General features: G+C 40.8%; 1 protein-coding gene across 4 annotated transcripts in view; it reads right to left on the bottom strand.

Moving 5' to 3' along the window:
* Window positions 1-1,224: 1,224 nt before the first annotated feature.
* Window positions 1,225-24,595, bottom strand: part of chd1 (chromodomain helicase DNA binding protein 1) — a 61,724-nt gene continuing 38,353 nt past the window's right edge. For all 4 annotated transcript variants that reach the window (XM_030435312.1, XM_030435313.1, XM_030435314.1 and 1 more), the window contains exons 19-36: window positions 24,220-24,368; window positions 23,895-23,991; window positions 23,704-23,799; window positions 23,429-23,605; window positions 23,153-23,313; window positions 22,351-22,392; window positions 22,134-22,267; window positions 19,034-19,172; window positions 18,731-18,881; window positions 16,797-16,919; window positions 16,494-16,637; window positions 16,148-16,405; window positions 9,312-9,443; window positions 6,872-7,050; window positions 6,237-6,336; window positions 6,101-6,149; window positions 5,766-6,012; window positions 1,225-2,839 (exon numbers count right to left, since the gene is read on the bottom strand). In XM_030435312.1, coding sequence (XP_030291172.1) covers window positions 2,560-2,839; window positions 5,766-6,012; window positions 6,101-6,149; window positions 6,237-6,336; window positions 6,872-7,050; window positions 9,312-9,443; window positions 16,148-16,405; window positions 16,494-16,637; window positions 16,797-16,919; window positions 18,731-18,881; window positions 19,034-19,172; window positions 22,134-22,267; window positions 22,351-22,392; window positions 23,153-23,313; window positions 23,429-23,605; window positions 23,704-23,799; window positions 23,895-23,991; window positions 24,220-24,368 — 2,658 coding nt within the window. In that variant the 3' untranslated portion in view covers window positions 1,225-2,559. The remainder of the gene's footprint in view (window positions 2,840-5,765; window positions 6,013-6,100; window positions 6,150-6,236; window positions 6,337-6,871; window positions 7,051-9,311; window positions 9,444-16,147; window positions 16,406-16,493; window positions 16,638-16,796; window positions 16,920-18,730; window positions 18,882-19,033; window positions 19,173-22,133; window positions 22,268-22,350; window positions 22,393-23,152; window positions 23,314-23,428; window positions 23,606-23,703; window positions 23,800-23,894; window positions 23,992-24,219; window positions 24,369-24,595) is intronic.

Genomic DNA, 24,595 nt, shown 5'->3' with positions numbered 1-24,595 from the left:
TTCCTGGGGCAGTCCTCATGTGAGCCAGTACACATTGAGTACACATTCAAGTTTTTGCAATTTTCCCGACTGACTGACCTTCATTTATTAAAGTAATGATGGACTGTCGTTTCTCTTTACTTAGCTGATTGGTTATTGCCATAATATGAATACTAACAGCTGTCAAATAGGGCTGTCAGCTGTGTACCAACCTGACTTCTGCACAACACAACTGATGGTCTCAACCCCATTAAGGAGGCAAGAAATTCCACAAATGAACCCCGACAAGGCACACCTGTGAAGTGAAAACCGTTTCAGGTGACTACATCATGAAGCTGTTTATAGAACATGTTATGAGTTATTTCACACTTCTTTGTTTACTACATAATTACACGTGTTCATTTATAGTTTTGATGCCTTCAGTGAGATCTACAATGTAAATAGTCATAAAAATAAAGAAAAAACATTAAATGACATCCTTCAAAAGGATACAGCTCCCCCTATTGGGAAATATCTGTTGTGTAGTTTTGGACAACTTAAAACTGATCACCCTGAAGAAAAAAAAAGGCCATCCTGCCCAAAACATCTGTGAGTTGGATGAACATTTTAATGGGCGCAATGTCCTTTATTTTTCTTTTGTTTAAATGGTCAAGTTTCTGAGAAAGTTTCCCAAATGAATTTAAATTAACTTCTTTTAAAATAAACTTGTGATCTCTTGAGACTTGGATTAAGCTGGACCCATCTACCTCTGTTGTTAAGGAAAATGATGCAACACTGTTTCCAGTAATGTTTTGTGGACTACAAAACTTTACCGGCTATCCATCAGAGGGTGAGTTTTTTGGTGAACTTATCCATTCATTTGTAAAGTATTAGGACCTATGACATGACTGGGACTTTCTGGAAATGATGTTCAGCACCTTCTCTTTCTTGATGGTTCTCATTAAGGGTGCCACCACAACAGACAACCTTTTGAGCACCATTTCCTGTGGCTTCAAAGGAGCCAGTCGAAAAGATAACAATCTTTTTTGTCCCCACTCATTCACTGAACAGATTGTACCCTTCTATTTCATCCTATTTACTGTAACACTTCAGCCGTTTTATCTAAAAAATATATACATACTGTGTAAAACAATACTGTGACAATGAAACTTCATCATGGTCCTGGCTGACCCAACACAAAAGCAACCTATACACTGGGTAAAAGCAATTGATCATTATTTTTGGACAAAGGAAAAACTTGACACATTTTTCAATAGAGTTGGTACACGTGAGTACAGTAATTGTTTTTAATGGCTTCATAAACAACTATATAAAACAGTTCATAAAAATTCATGCACTTTCAGTGTAAATTCATTTGGAAATATAAAGGAAATTTATGTACAACAATGTGAACCGTAACAGTGACTTCATTCAGTTGGGTGGTTCACCACAAATATACTTGGCTGCATAGAAACATTGACATTATTATTGCCTACGAAGAATAGAAAAGGAAAGGTAAAGAAAAAAAAAATGTAAACAGTCTAGTTTATTTTAGATCTAACAGGTGCTTCTACCAAAAGACAATTGTCTTTTTTCAGACTGTGATTTTAGAAGTCAGTTCTTTTTAACTCACTGATTTCCACACTGAGGCAAAAGAACTAAGAACTAGTGAATAAAACTGAGTATCATTAATGAACTTTCCCTTTACCAAAAATTACATTCTGAAAGCATTATCATTAAAAGAACTATTATACAGAAACTCACTTGTAGGACAACAATAGAGCCTGAGTTGATCGGGAAAAGTAGAGTCATAATAAATCCCAAAAGCCTGAGGAAAAGACCACTGATTTACTTCTTTACAAAAATTTACAATAGTATTAGTGAAGTTAAAACAACATGAAGAAAAAAAGAAAATCCAATTGTTGTTTTTTAACAACGAAAATGATATTAAATAATCCACACCTGGTGGAAAAAGAAAACCTGCTGAGGAAATGAGAAATGCTGTAAATGTATAAATGAGGTACTAATGGTGGTGAGCCTGAGCCCAGACTGGATTCAACAAAACACCCTTACATCAACTTTTAACATGATTCATGTGACAACTGACTTCTCATCAAGTTAACACTTAAATTAAGGTAGATAATCACATTAAGCATGATAGAGAGACAGAGAGAGACTGACAGACAGACAAACATAAAGAAACAGTCAAATGCAGGATCCAGTGTCATGGGTTGGTGGGAATATGAGGCAGCACTCAGGGTCAATTGTGTCCGTTTAAGATAAAAAATAAAAAAAATGTTTATAAAAATAACAAAAAATTGTGCTGCATGCTGTTGAGCCAACACAACGATGCAGTTTTAAACTCTTAAATACAAAAATATTCTTTGATTTTTTATTATCTGCTGACGGATTTGAGCCACTCCCTGGTGTTCATCTCCCAGGTTCCAGAGATCAGCTGCAGCTGAAGTGAGGAGATGACAGCCATGAACTGACTGATACACAGTGCTTTGAACAGCTTTAGGATACAGTCCACAGTCCCTGTAAGGCATTTGCTGTGTTGCTGAGTCTATGGTCGCCAAAAGCAGACCCGGGTAGCTCCTGTTATGTCTTGCGGCTGGTCCAGATCTGCTCTGGTGTGCTCTTATGGTCTGACGAGTAGTCGAAAGGTGAGCGGTGTCCCATGGGTGAGCGAGAGTCGTAGGGTGAGCGCTGGTCTCTGGGAGAGCGGGGCCCGCTGGCTGAGGCTCGCTGCTCTGCTTGCCACTCTGAGTGGTAGCGATAGGATGAGCGGTGGTCTGAATGGGAATGATCCTTCATGTCCGGCCGATCTCTGCTGGAGCGGAAATCCTCGAGCTTCCTGTGCTTACTGTCATTGTAGTATCTGCACATAAAGCAACACCATGACTTAGCAACAAGGCAGATATGATACTTGAACAACAAAACTCTTTCAATGTTTGTTTACTGATATTCTGAACCAACTTCAACTTTGATATTTGATTTTGTCATTTGGATGACTGTAGACTGTAAGTGGACAGATGAGTTGGCATAGATATAGAGCCATTGATGTGACATGTCATTAAATCATTCCATGTAATGCTAGCAAAACATTGGTGAAAGCCTAGGTTCCAATTACTGCAAGTCCAACAGCCATATTGGGATAAGTTACCCCCCTTTACGGAGCCAAGCATTGTGATGTGTTTTTTTTTTTAAATGTTCGGGAAATAATTTGATGACTGGAATGGAAGCTGATGGTACTCAACACCTTAAAAAGGCATGTTTGCTGTTGCCATAGCTTGGCAAACATGGCCTCCATATTTTTTTTCCCCATTTGTGTGAATAGAGAAGACAATTGTTTGGAGTGAATTCCCAGCACAGTGTTAGTGCTGGTTTAAATACTCTCAAACATATTTGCACATTTAAAGAATATCTAACATATCATAAGTTCATCAATATTATGCTTCAGCTTTTTGTTTTTCAACTGTACTACATGGAAGTTAAATTAATATGTCTGGCTTAGGCATTACGTCTAGAGTATAGGTTGGAAAGTACCGTCTCTAGAGCAGGGACATTTTGGCAGCTGAGTTAGTCACATAAGAAATACATTAAGACCCATTTCACCTGTTGAAACCCTGGGTTTATATCCTTATTTCCTAAAAATGTCCATGGTCCCCTGGGAAAATCCCTCCAGTGAAAATACCATACCTCCTTGAAGTCCTCTTTTGCCTGTTTCAGACATGTTTTGAGTATGGTATAATTCCATCACCATGGTATAAATCATAAAACCTATTCCAAAGTCAGTAAAGAATGATCCCAGAATACCTCTTAATTACAGAGGCATCAGTCTCCTAAGTACAGTTTATAAGGTATATTCTAATATATCGAATTATAGGCTTACTCGATATTTGGAAGTGTCTTGTTGATGAGCAGAATGGGTTTAGAAAGTATCGTGCCTGTATTGACCATGTTAATTCAGCGTCAACTATCATTAGAGCTAGAATCACCACAGGTAAACCCACTTTCTCATGTTTTGTTGATTTCCAAAAGGCATTCGATTGGATTAATAGAGATTTACTTGCCTTTAAAATGATGGAAGAAGGGGTGGATGGTAGATTCTACAAAGCTATTCAGAGTCTGTATGGTAGCCCAGTTGCTTGTGTTGAGATCAATGATATGTATACTGATTGGTTTGAAACCCCTTTTGGCGTGAAACAAGGTGATATTCTTTCTTCAACACTTTTTGCATTGTTTGTGAATGATTTAGTTCTACAGATTAAGAAAAATAATCTGGGTGTATGTTTGGATGACACTTATTTAGGTATTCTATTATATGCGGATGATATTATTTTACTGGCAGAATCTGAGTCTGATTTACAAAATATGCTAAATTTGGTTAGCTCCTGGTGTCATAAATAAAGATTGGTGATAAATCGGAGCAAAACACAGATAATGCATTTTAGAAACAAAGGCATGGTAGGAAGTAAACAAAAATTCTATTTTGATTCAGTTCCCTTGGAATATGTTAGCTCATATAAATATTTAGGTTTCCTTCTGGATGATTTTATGACGTTTGAAACTGGTTTTAGGTGCCTTGCTGATTCCGCTGGGAGAGCTTTGGGATCAGTTATTAATAAAATGAAAGTTTGTAATGATTTGGGTTACTTTACATATACTCAATTGTATAATGCATGCGTCTCTCCCATACTGAATTATGCTGCAGGAGTGTGGGGATTTAAAGAGTCCAAAGTTATAGATACTATACAGAATAGAGCTATAAGATATTTTTTGGGTGTCCATAAATTTGCGCCAATTCCAGCAATAGAAGGAGATATGGGCTGGATTCCAGGATGTGTACAACGAAAATGTGAAATGATTCAATTGTGGAATCGACTAAACAAAATGGCAGAGGATAGAATAAATAAAAAAGTATTTATATGGAGTAAATAGTTCCCCCTGGTCAAAAGAAACGTACTCTATTTTTGAGGAGGTGGATATAGTGTATATTTATAGGAATAACTTGTGCTGTAGTGTTAACTTCATTAAAGATAAGCTTCTATTGAAATTTGAAGAGAAATCGTTTGAAAATGTCCTATTAAAACCAAAATTAAGGACATATATGCAGATTAAATCTAATTTTGGACCTGAATTATATGTTACATCACGTTTACAGAGAAGTCAAAGATCTTTAGTTGCACAGTTGAGATCTGGTATTCTTCCTCTGGCCATTGAGGTTGGTCGATTTAAAAATATTCCCGAGGAGAATAGAATATGTGAAATGTGTGAGCTAGATGAAGTAGAGAGTGAGTCTCATTTCCTTTTATACTGTACAAAGTATGACGATTTGAGAGAGGTATTATTTCATGAAATCTATGGACAAAACCCTGAAATATTTTGGTGCTCTGATGAGCAGAAGCTGGAGTGGTTGTTTAATTTCAATGTGTTTAAAACTGCTAGCTTTATTTCTCAAGCCTGGAAAAGACGACAGGTACATTTGTTTAATAATTTTTTTATGCGCTGATGTTATTGTGCTGATCCAGTTGTGCTCTGGATCTGGTTTGGTTCCTTCTTTTCTTTTTTGGTGTCCTATAAGCCCATGCGGGCTGGGCATACATGTATGCATGACACAATAATAAAAGTAATTCATTCATACCATAAATCAACCACACCATTGCACTGAGCGCCATGTAACTTCATTACCATGTACACATGCACACACTGTAGTTAATTTTGACTTAATCCCTCTTACACCGTCCTGCTGACATCGTTGTTGAAATGTGGTTATATATTGCTGGAAACAGCATCTCTCTCACCTGTCCTGTCTGTCTCTGTCTCTGCTGTCTGGTCTGTAGTGATCTCTGTCTCGGTGGTCTTTGCCATTGCTGAAGGAGGAGTACGGTCTTTTCCTCGACTCCGCTCCTGTGGTCTTCCTGTAGGATTCTGAGCTGTGTCTCTCCTTACTGCTCTCATGGTAGCGACCTGAAGGCGGATGCCTGTCTGAACTGCAGCTGTCCCTGCTGCTCTCATCCTGGTGAGAGTTGTCCTTCAGCCTTTCAATATCTAAAGAAAAAGATCACAAATGGATTAATACACAGTGAACACTTGTTTATCTTTTTCTCTACACAATACATAAGAAAACAGAATGTACCTGCATGTTTATAGCCATGGGCGTTTAGATTTCTAGTGTTCTCCATTGCCTGAAAAACAAAATCATATCATCATGGATTTCTAGTGTCAGAACAGGATGTAACCCAAACTAAGAGTTACTGAGGGCCTTCACTTACCTGTGCATTCTCTTGTCTTTTCTTGATTGCATGCTTATATAGTTTATGTAGCTTCCTGGCATCAAACTCAGTGAATTTTGAAACAAATATCCACAGGTTTCTGTAAAGACAAACACCAACAGCTTGACATATGTGCACTAACATCTGAAACAATAATTAAAGCCTTAACCTCATTTAAACAGACAGTGATCCTGAGTAAATCCTTTGGAATCAAAATAAAACTGGAGTTTCAGCTCCAATTGTTTCTTTGCAACAAGCTCTTCATTTAGGAGAACAGTGATTAATTGTTAATAATTTGATTATTGTAATCATTCATCAACAACTAAATAAATACTGTACATGTTGGCAAGTATCCCTAGGGTTTCCTGGATGTTCAAGACAAATTTCAAGCCAACCCAGTAAAAAAATAAACAGTTGATGAGGCTTGGAATACACAAAAATGATTCAATTTAGTTCTGAGGGCCAAACTTAAAAAAATCATAACTTAGCAAGTATTTGGAGAAGAGCTCCAAAGGATTTTGCAAGGTCCCTGACATCAACTGAAATTCATAACATGTATTCGGAAAAGTTCCTTATTCTGGGTTTGGAATGTCTCAAATGCAGGTGCGTCAATAGAAGAGACAGTTCATACTAACTTTCTCCACTGTTTGATCTGGTCAGGATTTGAATATTCCTTAAGACATTCTGTAATATGGTCTCCGATCTTTATGAGGCACTGCCTTGTATGTTCGAGCTGCTCGCGCTCTGACAGCCCTTTCTCTGGTCTGTCCAACTGCTTCAGGGCTGCTTTAACCGGTCGCATCCTCTCTTTACACTGCAACATACAAACAAAAGTGAACCCCGCCACAACTTTATTATGCCATTTTGGAACGTGTTGGATATTGCCTTAATGAAAAATAGCAATTTCTTCACATGCAACTTTTTTTCAACAACTTGCACGATTTAATTCTTACGGTTTACTTTTTGGTTACAAAGACCTTTCTCTTGAGAGTAAAAAATGGAATAACCATTTTTCCAATGGTAATGTTTTTTGGGTGGGATTTGATTCCTTGCACAATAAAAAATGCAAGTGGTCTCTGTGCGTGTGATGCCTCCGATTCAAATGCATCTTATCTTTGTCATCAAGGTCTTTTTTGATATGGTGCTATTATTTTGGTCGGTGACAGAATATTATAAGTCGAGCCAAGATGAGTTAAATTAAATCACAGTATATATATGTTATATACACTACTCACAATAAGTTAGGGATATTGTGAGAGACTCAGTGGATTTCATACATACAGTGTTTGTTTCACCTCAGAGAGTTTTGGGATAGGGAGGCAATTGTATTGGGGTGATAATGGTCTCACTGTGTACAGTGTGCCTTACATATTGGGGCCAATACCAAAAAACTAAAAGACAACCCTTTTCAATGTGGCATCAATTTCAACATTCTGTGGGTATAAAAAGCTGGTATTGTCAGTGAGTCATTCCAACTTCATCATTCAAACAGCCATGAACACACGACGTCACTTAACGGACGAGCAGCGCCACCTGGCCATAGCGCGCCTTCGGGTCGGTGGCAGGCAGTCAGATGTTGCTCGTGAACTTGGTGTGTCTCAAAGTGTCTTCAGCAGACTTGCATCAAGACACAGAACTACTGGCAGAGTTCGTGACAGACCCAGGAGTGGAGCCCCACGAGTGACAGACCGCAACGATGACCAGTACCTAAGGACCTATGCACTCAGACATCGTTATGCAACTGCCACACAGCTGCAGGCCCAGTTACGAGATGTGAGGGGTACTAGGGTTTCCAGATAAACCATTCGAAACCGACTCCACCGCTTTGGCTTGAATGCCAGACGACCGTTGCAGGTGACTCCACTGACACCAAGACACCGCCGTGAATGTTTGCAGTGGGTACAAGACCATGTGACCTGGACAATGCAGCAGTGGTCTACCGTCCTGTTCACTGATGAGTGTCGGGTCACCTTGCACAGAAATGATGGTCGTCAGCGTTCAGGGTTCTCCCCAGAAATTCTTAGTATAGCCCCCCCGGGGTACAGACCGCTCGTCAACGTCAGTCCGGGGGGGGGGAGACACGGACGTACGGACAGCCGGTCATCAACTCCGTCAGCCGGGGGACGGACAGACGCTCATCGCCGTCAGCCGGGAGCTCCTAGCCGTCAACCAGGGGACGGCGGACGGACGGACGGACGCTCGACACTGTCACGCGCGGAGTATAGCGGCGCTGACCGAGCGGTATAGCGGCGCAGCGCCGCTGTTCCACCGTCTGGGGAGAACCCTGGCGTTGCTGGAGAAGGCGAGGTGAGCGATACGCCGAGGTCAACATGGTCCCCAGGGTATCCTTTGGTGGAGGGGGTGCAACAGTCTGGGCAGGCATCACCAGTCAGCGCAAAACAGATTTGGTTATTGTAGATGGCTCAGTCACTGCACGTTCTTACCTCAGAGACATCATAGAACCCATCATCATCCCCCAATTCCGCCAGCACACCCCCAACTTTCTGTTCATGGATGATAATGCTCCACCACATTGTGCCAGAATTGTCACAGCTCGACTTCAGGAAGTGGGAGTGCCTCATATGGTATGGCCAGCAATGTCCCCTGACCTGAACCCCATAGAGCACGTCTGGGACCAGCTGAAGCAGAGACTGGATGATCGTACCCCACCCCCACGTGACCTGGCAGAACTGCGTGTAGCACTTGTGGAGGACTGGAACGCATTGCCTCAGAACAACATCATGAGGCTCGTGAGGAGCATGAGACGTCGTTGTCAAGCTGTCATTGCGGCAAATGGTGGAAACACCCGCTACTGACATTGTCAATTTTTGTTATTTGGGGCTATCCTTGTTATTGTCTACATTTTTGGGGTAATAAATATTAAACTAATGAAAATGGTGTTTCTTCTCATTCATTATTAGTAATATCAAAGGGAACTTTTACTTATTTCATTAAAATTCAGACCAAATAGGAAAAGCACTCATGTAAATAGCAATATCCCAAACTTATTGTGAGTAGTGTATACTGAATAATTATCAGGCTCAATCTGTAGATTTAGTCATCCATGGAACTTACCACACTGAAGGTCCTCTGGTCCAGTTCCTCAGACTCCTCAGATACTGGCACATTCTCTCCACTTACTGTGATATGGACCGGCATATCAGAGGCTTTCTTTGCTCGTTCTCGTACCTCAGTCTTCACTTCATTCTGATGAAAAAGGGTTAGGGTTGAAAATTAATTCCTAATCAAATTATCGTTTACTTATTTAGACAACCTTAATCATAATTAATGCTGCAAGCAGCGAGGGCCCGTTCATCGCTGACTGGCAGTTTGGGTCCAGAGATGTTTTTTGTGCGTCTGGTCATGACACATATGCATACAGACTTTTCGTAAATTTATGTGCATGTGGGAGGCCAGCATTTACAAAAGGTGGCGCTATAGAGTCCCTTGGCCATACCCACACCCAATGACATTGCAGTATCGGAACTTTTGCCAGATGTGACGTATATTCAGTTTGGTGAGTTTTGGGGTATGTTCAGGCCTCCAAAACTGCGGTGAAATTTAGAGAATAAAAGCAAGTATCCAATAGGTCCTCGCACTGGTCAGTGCTCGGGCCCTAATTACCAATTAATTTAATACATTAAAGGTGTAACTGATAACATTCAGACACCAAATGTGACATTCTATCTCCCCTCCATTGTATTCAAACCACAACACTACTGTTATTTGCGTCATCTGCCCCCTCAAGTGGTTGCCAGTTTGTTGCACTACCGAAAGTCGCTAAGGCGAGCTAACTTATGTAACGTTGCTAATGCTAGCTAACAAACATTAACTTTGGTAACTTTGGCTGATGTTTACATTGATTGACTTGTTTTGTTTTCTCCACAACCCCAAAACAGTTCAGTCCAATACATTTCAAAACCAGAAAGATAGTAAAACATCCACATATGTTTTTTCCATTGATCCACATACAACCACCTCCAATCAAGACTGAAATAGCAGTTAAATAACAGCAGTTATTTACAACATAGGCATTCAGTCAGTAGTGATTCAGGTTTGGTGAGTTTTGGGGTATATTCATCTAAAACTGGGAAATACACAAATCTGACAGATCATTTCAGAGGCTTTTGTTTTCCACTAGTGGGCAGCAAGATTTCTCTTTTTACACTTAACTTTTCTCCGTCATACACATCGAAGTAGGCAGGGTTGGAAAGCAATACAATTAGGAGAGAATCGCTTAACCTGCTAATTATTTTATGTTAAAAATTGATTATTTACCTAAAAGCTGATCAAGTGATTTCTGATTGAGAATCATAATCAGGATACTCCCATCAGTGACACAATTACTAATTGTACGATAGCTCATTAAATACTGGTCAGAAAAGGGTTTTTGCAGAACATTATATCACCTTGAGGTTGACATTGGATCTTTTGGAAATGATTTAGTTCATTTTTACCAAATTTTGATGGAACTTTATTTAAAACAATCAGCGGTACGCACAGCTTTTTAAATCCGACAGAAGTTGTGAATCCAGTTTTATGTGTCTGACCTTTGCCCCCTGCACCCCATAGCACTTAGCATGTGGGACAGTTGATCTCCTTTGAGGATAAACTCATGACCTTCTGACACGTACAACAGTACATCTCCGCTATTATTCATAGTTTTGTTTTTTTGGCCTTTTCATGGCTATTTTGTTTGGACATAATGCTGGAGTGTGACAGGAAACAGGATGAAAGCGAGGGAGAATGACAATAGCAAAGGGCCTTAGGTTGGATTCAACCCCTGGGTCACTGTGACGCAAACAAAGCCTTTACACATGTAGCACACACTACTGAAGAGCTGCTGGGATACCCTGCCTCATAGTTATTTCCAGAGACAGGCCTCAAGTATGAGTTAAACCACTTGGAGGGACTTACTCTCTCACACAGGAAAAAACGCCATTATTCAGACAGTAAGATGTTCCTACACAGGTGGGTTCAGGCCGTGCATACACTCTGATTTTATGATGTAAGAGGCTGCTCTCAGTTATTTAAAACATTTCATGAACACAGTCATGTCACTGTAACAAATATTGTGGCACATTTAATAAGCGAAAAATAAAAACTGTAGTGCTAAACTCTCCAGAGGAAGTGAGTCAGGAGACAATATACAGTGTTTGTGGGCCCTGCCACTACAGTTTGTAAAACTGTAATATTGAGGAGGCAGGAAAGAGACACTGTACAGGTGATGCTTTTTTTATGTGGCTTTTTATGCCTTTATACGGGAGCGCTAGCTCAGCTAGCATTAGCTTTGTTGTTATACAAAGCCCATTTTGCTCTGGGAGGGCCGCTGGTATGTATTGATATGCCCTGAAGGTTGTGATGCTGTGCAACTTTCAAGTATGAAAACACATATGGAAAAAACAATAAACTGATTATTGAATAATTGAGTGAAATTACATTACACATAATCTTATCGGTATAGGTATTTATTTATACTTGAATTGGATCAGATTTATTTAAAAAAGAGGAGAAAGACGAACAAATTCAAAATGTCAGTAAAATAATTTTAGTGCTATTGGCATCAAAATACTGAGGGTGAGTTCCCATCCGATAGCTTGCTAATTTTTCAGATGCATACAGCTATTTTCAAGCATGTTCATAAAATTTAGCTAATAGCTGAAAAAGCAGTTGAGTAAAACAAATACAACATGCTTAAAGGGATAGTTTTTTTTTTTTTAAGTGGGGTCATATAAAGTACATATCTATAGTCGATCTGTTTTAGGTGGTTAATTTCGCTTTTTTGCTGGACCCCGTTCACTGCAGTACAAAGCTGAGCGTCTGGGCTGGAGCAGCTCTCTACTTCTCCAAACTGAGGCTGCGCTGATCGGTGATTACGGTAGGAAACAGATCGACTATAGATATGTACTTTATATGACCCCACTCCAAAAAAAAAGAACTATCCCTTTAAGTGTTATATTGGTAGGGTAAATACTTGTCCAGGAAGACTAGAATAAACAAGAAGGTAACTAGTGATGCTATGTCAAGGACGGCGCATGAAGATGCAATGGCCGGTAGCTCTTCCACATATGCAATTTTTTTTTCTTTTCTAACCAATTCTTTTGGCTTTATTGCTGAAACACGTACTGCCTATGGCAGAAATACTGTCAACAGCATTGAAAAAGAAAAAGCGGGTGTTTTGGGATAAGGAGCAGCAGACTTTGACACCATCATGGCCCATGGCGTCTTTCAGCCATCCAACCTGACCAGCTGTACCACCCCAGTAAGGAGGAAAGTCGCTCCAAGGGCCATGCTAATCCAGTTTGGTTTAAGTCTGCTCCTGGCTAATGTCTTGCAGGAAAAGCAAATGAACAAAACGAGACTCAGACTGGCTCAACAACATGAAATCAGAGACTGTTGTGCGCACAAAGAACTGTCATCACCACCACAGCAGCTCAGATCATGCTGTTGCAGCCAGTAGGCAGACAGTGTTATGGGGCCAACAGAGCGCAGGACTACAGCGGGATGAGGAGAGGCAGACTGTTTATAAATACTGATGCTTGGTGCTCACACACAGTCGAAGTTGATAGACAACATTTCCCAATGTTGAGCTTCTGATATAAAGATGTTGACCATATTGTTATCACCACCTTGTTGCTTCTGTTACATTCCCAGACACAGATTCAAAAGACACACTACGCGTTTAAGTATATTCGTACATAAATAACCAGTGTTTCCCCTATATGCACGGAGCAGCGGCAGGCCGCCACTGCTGAATTATTTTTTTTTTTTTGAGCGAGGAGAGGTGGAGAGAGAGATAACGTTATATATTTTGGCGCTATGGACGCTTCATATCCAGGTCAATCACACACCTGTTTGAAACGATATATCTCTCTATAAAAGCAAGGAATCTCTGTCTGTCTGTGTGTGTGTTTGTCAAATACGTCTGCGGATCAGGATTAGACTGACCTGAGACTTACAACATGGCTGCTGCGTGGTTCAATGGTGTGCGACTTCGCATTTGTTTGGACTGCAATGATACTGTTAATAAATTATTTCATAAATGCTTTACAAATTCGCGAGCATTGTCCACCGGAGCCACCACAGTCACGTGCGCACCAGAGCCAATCACTTGAGAGCCCACCGCGACCCCCCACCTTAAGAAACAAGCAGATTTATACCTGCAGTGGCGTGAGCTGGACTGGGATTTTGCCGGCGGTTCGGTCCCGTTCTGTTCTGTTCTGTGCATCTAAACTGACTGTTGTGGATTAATGAGACTAAGAGAGTCCAGACCGAGTCTGTTCGGGTCTGAGGAGATCTGGAGACGTGCGGACAACAAAGTGGAATCGGAAACTGTGGATGTTCGTGTGTAGCTAGCGGCTAGCTGCTAGCCAACCTACATGGCCCACCTCCCGAGGCGACGGACCGGACCCATCGGCATGTCCAAAACCGGACCTAGGGTAAATAATGTCCGCCACGCTTTTTCGGAAAATTGCCGTCACGTTTGCTTTGTGTCTGGTGCAGGAAGAAACGGTAAAAACGGGCTTTTGTCACGAAAGTGTCCAAGCAGCAAGTTTGGTTGTTGAGGAACAGGAAGTTGTGGGAGGGACCTTGGCGGATGATTGACAGGCAACGACGGTCGGTGTACAGACAGCGATATTGAGAGTTGAGAGATTTGTGACATTTAGCGTGTTTGGAGTGTATAGTTAGTGTGTTATGTAGTGTTTGGTGTCGTGTGTTTAGTGTGTAGTGGAGTCGGTTTTTTGTTTAATAAGTCAGAATAATGAGAAGAAGCTGAATGTGGAGCAGGCAGTGCATTCAGCTCTTCATTCAGCTGGAAGGAGCTCAGGCAGACCTGAGCATTGCCTGCATTTAAATGTAAATAGTTACATGTAACTTCGTAAATTTTTAAAATGTATGCACATATTTAGCAAACAACAATTTATATTTGCATTATAAGTAATCAAAAATGTTTTTTTAAACATATTTGTGGTTTTCAGAGTAAAAAAATCAAACTTTTTCCTACTCGGATTTTATGGTTTTTTTTGTGATTTTAGGTCCATTGTGTTAATACAGTATGTCAAAATGAAAAAAGAACTGTACAGTCACACATGTGAGGTTGTGCTGAAAATAATGACACCAAGTAAATAGTTTTAAGGTGAAATATAATGGCAAAATCAAAAATAGTAAAAAAACGGCCAATTATACCCTGGAATATCGCATTTCACAACAAACCTAAATATCCCTGATGTCCCAACTTCAAACACAGCCTCATTTGGCCATCCATGAAAAAGCTTCTTAACCTCCCACTTTTCTATAGGAACACATATTTCCTACGGGCAAAGCACTAGTGAAAATAAATCAGGAACCACAGTGGGCCATCTATAGACACTATGAAGCCTGTTACGCCATTTCTTGCAGCTGTTAGAATAATGTTTAATATAACAATTTTGGCTGCCAGTATCCTTCATTCTATTGTCATATTATCTTGGTTGCTTGGTAGCCATCATTGTCTCTGTCAAAGAAACTTTGCAAGCGGTCTCCTTCGGTAACGGTATATCTGGATGATATGTAGCGGTTGATGCAGGTGATGCACCGCGCTTAACTCCCCTATTCCGTGCCATGTTGCGCCGTCTCTCAGCATACACCACAACGGAGGTAACGTTAGCGCCAGGTTTGGAGAAGGTGCTATCCAGATGCATGCCATTCCCATTGTTGTATTGCGTCAGATAACTGATTCTGTGTGAAGTCGGGGTAGATGGATTTGTGCCAAGTTCACAAGTAAGGACTCCGACTTTGAGTGGCGTTCCAGTGTACTTTTTCTAGTAGGTCGGAAAATTCCTACTGTCTCGAACGCACATTACTATGCCACTGTGACGTGCGAAAGCTGTCAAGCTCAAGTTACTGACAAATTACTTCACAGAGATATTAACGTTAGCTTACATATCATTTGGATAGTATTTGTTAATTTAGGTTTAGGGTGTTCTATTATTTTTGTTTTGTGATTTTACTGTATTTGGTTGGTTGTTAATATATTTTATGTTAATTATTGTCAATTGTTTTAAAGATGATACTTTTATTGTATAAAAAAAAAGTGTATTTTCCTAAAGCTTGAGACACGTCATATGTAAGTTAGACAGACATTTCCCCTGCTCATTACTGTGCACAAATGTACTGTTATGTAGTTAAGCCTAGAGAGCCTCAGAAAAATAGAAACCTCTGGGCAGGGTGCACTTTGTTTTTGCACGCGGGCGAACACTTACCTACTGGTACAACTACTACAACTCCATCCTAGGGGAAACACTGATAACTGTTCATAAACTTATGAATAAAATACCATGCACTTTGTATTTGAGGTCCTTGCAATAGGTCAGTTGACAGTAGAGTTTAAAGTAATTAACTCATACTTGGCTTGACACAAATAACACTGTATGAATCGTGCTTCATCCGTAACCCCAACCGAATATTTAACTCTTCAGATCTGGCTTATTTCTGAAAAGCAAGTTGTTTGCATCCCTATACTTTGATGAGCACCCCTGCTTAAACTATACAAAGACTGTTATAAACTTGTAAAGCTGGCCGCTGGGCAGTGTGGCTAAGTCTAATCAATCTCAGTCTTATCAAATGACAGCTTAAACATGTACGGGGACAGTCTCTGTGGTGATATTCATGGTAGAATTGCAGCAAGTTGGTAGGTGAAAACACTGAAATCACTTACTAGGACCACAGAGCGTTTTGGATGGGGGGGGGGGGGGGGGGGGGGGGGGGAGAGAATAGAACTCTAACATTGTACAGAATGAGAGGTTAGATGTTTTTTTAACAATGAAGACTGCAAACCTATTTTAGCAGACACCTGAAATTAAATTATGAACCCGAAAATAACATCATAATATGGCCTCTTTAATACTTTAAAGGCCATGCGGACTGTTTACCTTTTCAATGCTCTCCTCTTGTTTATGTACTGCCTCCAGAGGCCTCGTTTCCTTTTTCTCTTTTGGCTCCCTGGTCTCTTTAATGTCCCAACTTTCCTCTTTTTTTTCCTTTTTGCTTTCTTTTTTTATCTCTTTTCCTTTAACCTCCCTCTCCAGTGATGAAGAAAGCTCCTCCTGCTCAGGCTCATCGTCTGCCTCCTCCTCCTCCAGCCTGTCGGCTCGACCCCGTCTACTTAGCGCCTTCACTGGTACCACAGCCTGAAAGGATCAAAACATGTTACATATCAGCTCCAAACTTAAAACAGGAAATATTCACTAAAACCATACAAGTAGAGTCTGAATTTACCTTTTCCTCCTCAATTTCATCGTCATCATCTGACCTTTTGTCTGATGAGGGATCTGAGGACATGTTTTTCATCACCTCGTCCGTCTTAGTTGGTTTCAGAGTTTTGCTCTTTTTACTTCTTGGTTTTCTCTTCCTTGAATTGGCCTACATACATACATACAAAGGGCCGTTATAGGTTTTGGTTGACATACATTTAATTGTATCTGCATCAGATTTAAAAAGTGACTTGTGTTTAAGCTAGTGATTCTAGTTAGTGATTTGATGCAGAAGAAAATTGACATGTTGAGTTACTGCAAGACTTACTGTCCCTGCTTGTTTCTGTGCTTCCTTTTTGGCCAGGTCCTTGCTCAGCAACTTGATGAGGTAGTCTGCTCTGGTCTGTAACTGTTTGGCCTGTGGCTTCTTGTCAGGGTCGTCTGGTAGGAGCTGGTCAACAAGGGACACAGTAAACATCATTGTATAATATTTACAGAAGATAACAGTACTGTGAGTCATTAGGGAGAAAAAAATCATAGTACACATGACAAAGCTTTTGTTACTTCTAAGTGCATCAATTAAATAATCCGATACACAATCAGGTCAAGGATTTATTTGTGGTGGTTAAAGCTCTGAAATCAAATGTTTGAGTTAGTTGCAAAGGTTGGTAAAGGGTAGTTCTTCCTTAATATTAATTCGGCCTCGGCGCACTGATTAAAAGCCTCTTGCCTTCTAAATGCAACTGACAGCGGGTTGCATTTTCATTGGAGTACAGGTCACGACATATTTCATTGCCTTAGTTAAAACACAACACACTGGTCAAACACAGGGCTAGTCTGTGTAGTGCCAGCATTACCTGCAAATTTTGTGTTCCCTGCATGTTCTGGGTTTCGACCGCAAAATTTGCAGTTCATGGAATTCGTCTCTCCGAGACCTTAACCAGTCAAATTTGCACAGCCATTCTTCACGAAAACTGTATTTTCTGCCCTTCTTTGCCACACTTGTGTTTTCAGATTCAGACTCATCCGCTAAGTTAGGATTTGACTCTGGCACACTACTAGGCTTATCGGGGAGAAAATAACCCTGGGATTCCACCAGACACGTGTCCGCTGCGTTACGGCTCTGATCCGGTTTTGCTCTGCTGTCCAGCAACCCCCACCAGTTGCGTTTTGAGTCTACCATGACGCAGTACTGTCGACAACTGTCCACGCAATAATCACATAAACACTCGCAACCGCAGTTACAGGTATGTGTTATAAAAACAACAACATAAAGTGTTCCCGACCGAAGGGTTAGTGGAAAAGCTTGTATTTGTCTCTTTTGAGAGCTGTGTGCTGGCATCAACACAGAGTGTTTTATTTTGAAAAGAAACCGGACGTTATATTGTTGTTTCGGTGTGTGACTTCCTGTCTGCTCTTTGCTAAATTCAGCTGAAATGCTGCGTCGTGCTCTGGTATCCGCCAGAAGTCGTGCATATCTGTTCCGGAGGGCTTCAGACTGATGGAACAGATATGCAGCGCAGCGGACCTGGTGGAAGTTAACATATAGACTAGAGTGAAACCTATCAGCTCCACTGCCATGGCAGAGCCGTAACGCAGCAGACAGTATCTGGTGAAATTGCTGAGTAAGCGTCAAGAGTTCATTCCATTGTTCGCTGAAAGTGAAACCTTCTCCTTCCGCGCTTGGAACAACTTTAGGACCCTCCTCCTCCACACATTAACCACTTACAGTGCCATTTCGCATTTCCTGCCCCTCTCACACACATTAGCCTGCCACCCATGATTCCAGGTCCCAGATTCTTTGATTCACCCCTTCCATGAACCAATGGAAAAGAAACAAAAACCGGCAAATTCACTGGTCACACATGCGTGTCTAAATGTAAAATTTAGTCGCACTGTCTCAAATGTTGGTCGCAAAATGCATCAACCCCTCACCCATCTTTATGTATTCACACAGCACTCTCTGCCCCTTTCTTTTCTGCGAGCATTTTTCATCACTTTCATCGCCTTGTAGTGGTTTGGTAGTATAAGCTGTCACTGGGAGCACTGCGATTGGCAGCTTCCCCTGTTAAGCCATGCCAAACATATTGGTTTTGGGACAGTTTATGTTCACATCTAGAAGGTTAAAATTATTTATTTAAGCAACTGAAGCTATGTAGTGTATAATATGTCATTTTAAAACAAACAAGCCAATATATTATCATACATGGTATTTTTTAAGATCACACACACAGATTCAAAATGTATTTAGCCTGAAATCACCTTATGTGTGAGATTGAGGTCCGGGTCCATCTTGATCATCTCCCAGCTGCCGTAACCATACTCATAGATTCCTATAAGGAGGCTAGAGTCATCCTCCTTCCCCCACTCAATGTCAAAGTGTGCTGCCTTCGAGTGGCAAGGAATCATATACCTATCCAAAAACACACACACAGTTAAAACCTAAATAAATATACAAATATATTTGGACGTGTTATTTTGTGACTGGGTTGCTTCATACAAAAAAAGCTAAGCTGTGATGCTAAATCCAAACTAACTAAATACAAAGTAGATCAATAGCCTTACTTCTTTCTCTCCTCAGGGTCGGCAGGAATGGCTTTGTGGAGTGGAGCCAGTTCTTCCTCATGGGATATAACAAGCTTGGCATTAACCTGGACTCCAGAGATCCTGAATGTAGGGCCTTTCACCTTCCCTCTTCTGCCTCCTAATGAAAAAGAGAAAAAAATAATCGAGTTTCAAACATAATTAAAAATATTATCCCACAACAGAAAAAAGGTTACTTAAAATGTGCATGACTACAGACTAGGGGTGGGAATCTCTTGGCACCTCACGATTCGATTCCGATTCAGAGGTCAATGATTCGATTCTAAATAGATTCTCGATGCATCTCGATTAGGGGTGGGAAAAATAATAGCTTCTTAGATGAATCGCGATTCGGACGTGGATGATTCTGAATCGATTCACAAATGTCACAAATCGATTTTCTACATGTTAATTGACAACGTAATATTGACGGAACGCAAGAGGCGGAACTCAGAAGTGCGGAGGTGCAGCGTCCGGACAGTTGACGGCGTGCACGCAACAAAAAACATGGGATGTGTTGTGAATGTCAGGACTCACAAAAAACTCATGGGTGGAACGTCTGAGGCATTTGTTCACGCCGAGTGGCTCGAGAGCAGCTTGGAGACCGCTGTTAGCTGTTGGCCGTTAGCTGTTGGCTGTTAGCTGTTGGCTGTTAGCTGTTGGCTGTTGGCTGTTGGCTGTGGCGCAGCGTCCAGGTTAACTTGCGACACCTGTAACTAACTATCGGGTATTTCTGTCATTCTGCCGTGCGTTCAAATGGTTATTTAAAGCCATCGTTCCCAGCCGCATACATCGTTATTAAGCTGAATCCAAGTCGATGTGAAACTGTACACTGTCATACAGTCCGCACAGTATGTTGAAATCCAGCCCGAACTCAGCGTGAGGTCAGTCTGCTGTGGCAAAGTGTGAGACGTCCAGATCAACCTGTGATACAAACACCTGTATCGACCGTCGACCAGCTGCAGCTGTATTAATGTACTACATGTATGCTGCTACAGGAACACTTTTCTTTTACCTTTTGGTTCTTTGCAAAGCTGGATGTTTGCTGGCAAATGTAACCTTCCAGTTGACTTGCCACATTTCTTTCATTTGTTTTATTAATTAAATATATTGGAAGTAAATTAAGTATGGATCATTACAAATACAAATAAAGGCTTTTAAAGTACCAAGTAGTCACACAGTGAGAAAAAAGTAGGAAGTGATTAGCAAACTCAGATTTAATTAATTTTTTTTTTTTTAAATCGTGCATGGAAATGTACATAAAAAAACATTTCAGCTGACTGACCTCACGCTGAGTTCGGGCTGGATTTCAACATACTGTGCGGGCTGTATGACAGTGTACAGTTTTCACATCGACTTAGATTCAGCTTAATAACGATGTATGCGGCTGGGAACGATGGCTTTAAGTAACCATCTGAATGCATGGCAGAATGACAGAAATACCCGATAGTTAGTTACAGGTGTCGCAAGTTAACCTGGACGCTGCGCACTCAACGCCACAGCTAACAGCCAACAGCCAACAGCTATCAACGCCGTCAACTGTCCGGGCGCTGCACTTCTGCACCTCTGAGTTCCGCCTCTTGAGTTCCGTCAACATTACGTTGTCAATTAACATGTATGAAATCGATTTTTGACATTTGTGAATCGATTCAGAATCATCTACGTCCGAATCGCGATTCATCTAAGAATCGATTATTTTTCCCACCCCTACTACAGACAAACAATCAAAGGTAATCAAGTTAAAAGAACATACAAACGTTAAAAACAAACGTTATCACTTCATACACATTCAGGTCAACAGAAGACAAAGGGAGAAGTTACCAAAGGGAGAGGGAAGCGCAGAAAATTCTGTAAGATTTTGGGATTACAAATGGATTTATCCATTCCATCAACCTGACTGCCATAGCTCCTTATCCTGCTGCAGTATAAGTCCTTCTCCACATAGATGCAAACCAAAGGGTGTAGCATGTCTCTGAAGAATGAAATTAAATGGTATTTCTCCTTAGTCAGAGGGGAGGCAATTATGTGCAGGTGGCCAACTCCAGAGGAGACAAAACAGCCCCAGACTTAAATATTCCCACCACCATGTTTCCCTGGGGGTTTAAAACACTGAGATATCTTTCTCACTCCTGTTCGTCTCCTTACATACAGCCCCTGTTAAGGCATAAATCTCCTAACTACATCAATCACTAAATAGGACTTTTTTCAGTCATCCACCGTGAAATTCTGGCATTTCTTTGCCCACCTCAAGCAGTAGCCTTGTTTCCATCCTGATAAGTACAGACTTCTTTTTGACAGTGCTTGCATTGCTTGTTAACCTCACATCTAAGATTTACAAGAATTACTTAAATAACAAAGTGCATGCTATCACGAAAGTCAAAAGGGGAATATCAAATACTAAGAAATTCTTAAATTCATGAACATATTTCAAAGACACAAATTTTCACTTGTATTATTAGGCTTATATGAAAATGATGAAAATAACAGTATTAAATTCAAAACAAATGCAAAACAGAAGTATTTCACTAGTAATAACAGACGTATTTCACTAGTAATAACAGACTGCAGTGTTTCCCACACATTGACTAATTTGTGGCAGTGCACCACAGAATCAACACTGATCGCCACATATTGCGTTGTTCTTTTTTCTCTCTTCCTTTTTTAACACTACTTAAAAATGCAGCGTATTTGTTCAGCTGCATTTCCTTTCCCTGCTCTCCCTCTGTCTCTCACGTGTCTCACACACAAAGCCCCTCCCCTCCATATACACCACGTGTGTCTCCATGAAAACAAGATCATCCCTTGAAGTAATAGCATGGAAGCTTGATATTTGGTGCAGATGGCTGGCCAAAGTCACAAGTTCACGAAAGTTTGGTATCTCCGTGTGCAAGCGCAACTGGAAGCTAAATACAGCGACATAGGTGACCTGAGACGCCGGCTCAGGCCTGAATGAGCCGTTTTGAGAGGGGGCCATGAAGGGACAAGAGCAGATCATAGCATATAGCGCACTGGTGCTCTTGCAGACACAATGAAATTTGGATTACATCTTTGACTGTATACGAGTACACATTTATTTGATTACCTGAGGTCTTCTCTGGTCCACAAGGGTTTTCTCTAAGTGTTCTGACACAGCCATTGTGAACCGTCTCTGCCAAGCGTTTGAGGTCATGTTCAGACTTATCCACAAGTTCAGCATCACGAGCAATAGCGTCCAACCTGAAGACACATGTTGAGCAGACTATGTTGCACTTTGTAGTTGTTGTTTGTAATGAACCATAAGAAAGTCTGATGCAACTTACCTTTCCAGTGGTCCTCCAAATTTTTTGTAACTCTTGACAAACCTGCAAGTATTTCACACATATGTTATCAGGAATATGGAAGGACGAATAGATAATAGCCAGATTAGGTCAGTTGTAAGGGATGGGCGGTCTGTCAACTTTTTAAGATAAATCGACGCAATTTCAAATGAAATATCATTTTTAGACAATACAGTTTATGTCGATAGAGTGTGATGTCTTCTGTAAAGCCATGCCATTTTTTCCTCTCTCACAACAATTAGTCTACAGTGTGACATAGACAGGTATATTGCAAATGCTACACAAAAGCTGTCTGTGCCATGAATTAAATCTGCAAAAGCACTCATGCAATACAGCGATGTGCTGCATGCGCATGACAGAGCTACTTTTTCGGGTGAGGTGAGGCGCCTGAAAGCAGGCAACGGATGTGTTAATTAAAATGCAGTACAGTAATGGTAATGATAATAACGGAAAAAAAATCACACTTTGAAAATCCTGCAAGACTTTTAACTGTCTCAACCTACAATGGACTTTGATAAACCTTAATCTCTAGCTCCAGTATTATTTGCAAAAACTATACTTTACAACGTGGATGAAAACCCTGTCTTTACATTTTATTGTGAACATAGTCTATTACAATAAAAGCGCATGTGACATCTCGGACAAGGTTTTGACTTGCAACTGCACTTTTAGCTCACTTATTAGAAAATATTTAAATATATAATGTGTATTGCCATTCAACTTTGAAATACTGGGCTGTGAATTATTTTTCATGTCACCAAGCCTCATCAGTTGTTAATATAACCTTCGGATCTCAGCATCACTGAAGCCCTTGATATTTTCTCGTGGAATGGTCCGAGGACGTCCTCGTTTCTTTGGCCTCTTTCTGTCTGAGGGGGAGTCACTGTCAGACCCCGAGTACCTCCTGTTCCTGCTTTGCCGGCCCTCACTCGCGTTAAAGCTTATCTGTTAACACAAACAAACAAAATCACACAGAAGTTCATTAAGAACCCAAACAGGCATTATCCATGATTTTTTTCGGGAACTAAAAAAATAACGCTAATTTGCATTACTCAAGTACCTGTTTGGCACAGTTCCTCATGCGTGGCAGCAAATAGATTTCCTCAAGCTCCTTTTGTCTCTCCTCTTCCTCCATCCTCCTCCTCTGTACCTCAGGAATGATGTCATCCCAACTGCGATGACTACGCTCAGAGTCAATATCTATTTCTTCATCCTCCATCATGGAAAAATTTGCCACCTGCATAGGTCAGGTCAACAATTAGTACACAGTAGAATAACTTTAAATGTTGTTTAACTAGTTCCCCCAAAAAATTAAATAATTTTTTTTAATTTTACCTTGAACTGAGATAGAAGTTCTTCTCCAACAGTGGAGGGTCCAGGGTCATTCTCCCTGGTCTCTGCCCGTTTGAGGATCTCATCAATATCCATTTCCTAGAGAGCAGAAGACGCCATGACATGCTACTCTAAGCTTATAAAATGTTTCAGGAAAAGTTGTCATTACACACATTCAGTATATAACTACCCACCTGTGGCTCCTGCTCCTCCCCTTCTTGCTCTTTGAAAAGCTCCTCTGCACCAAACTTTAGGATGGCAGACAGCTCCTCCTTGTTGAATGGCGCAGAACTGTTGGTTATAAAGCACACGCAACTGAGATAACAAAAAACAACAAGTGTAGCAGCGACCTTTGAGAAGGGTAGAACACTACTGACACTAATACTGACACTTTTAGGGTGAAAAAGATCTCGACAGCTCCATCAATAAGTGGGTCAATAAACCAAGAGTTCAGTACAAGAATGAAGTAGACAAAAAGAGTAGTCAGTCAAGCAGCTGAATGATCGATGTTTTGCTTGCCTGGAGGGAGCAGCACCGGTATGGAGGACAGTTTTTCCTGTGGTGTCCATCCTCTGAATGACAAGGTGGTCCAGCACCATTTTCTTCTTTGCCCGCTCAATGATATCTTCTTCCACTGAGCCCTTTGTCACCAGACGGTAGATGTTTACCTAAAAGCCCACAAGCAAACAGTTGGACAGTGGAAGACAATTAAGGCTAAAAAGGTTATCTAGAAAGCAAATTAGAAAAGGCATTTTCTAAAATGGCTCGCTCAATTCAAACAACTGGATTGGTTGTTGGATGTAATATAACAACTGTACATAGAAGGAATGATACCTAATTAGGCCTGTCACGATAATCAATAAATCAATGAATTGTACGATAAATAAAAATGAGC

This window comes from Sparus aurata, chromosome 12, assembly GCF_900880675.1.
Source record: "Sparus aurata chromosome 12, fSpaAur1.1, whole genome shotgun sequence".
In the NCBI taxonomy this organism is placed as follows: domain Eukaryota; kingdom Metazoa; phylum Chordata; class Actinopteri; order Spariformes; family Sparidae; genus Sparus; species Sparus aurata.
The sequence above is the reverse complement of the archived record's forward strand: the minus strand, read 5'-3'. Positions and strand labels throughout refer to the sequence as shown.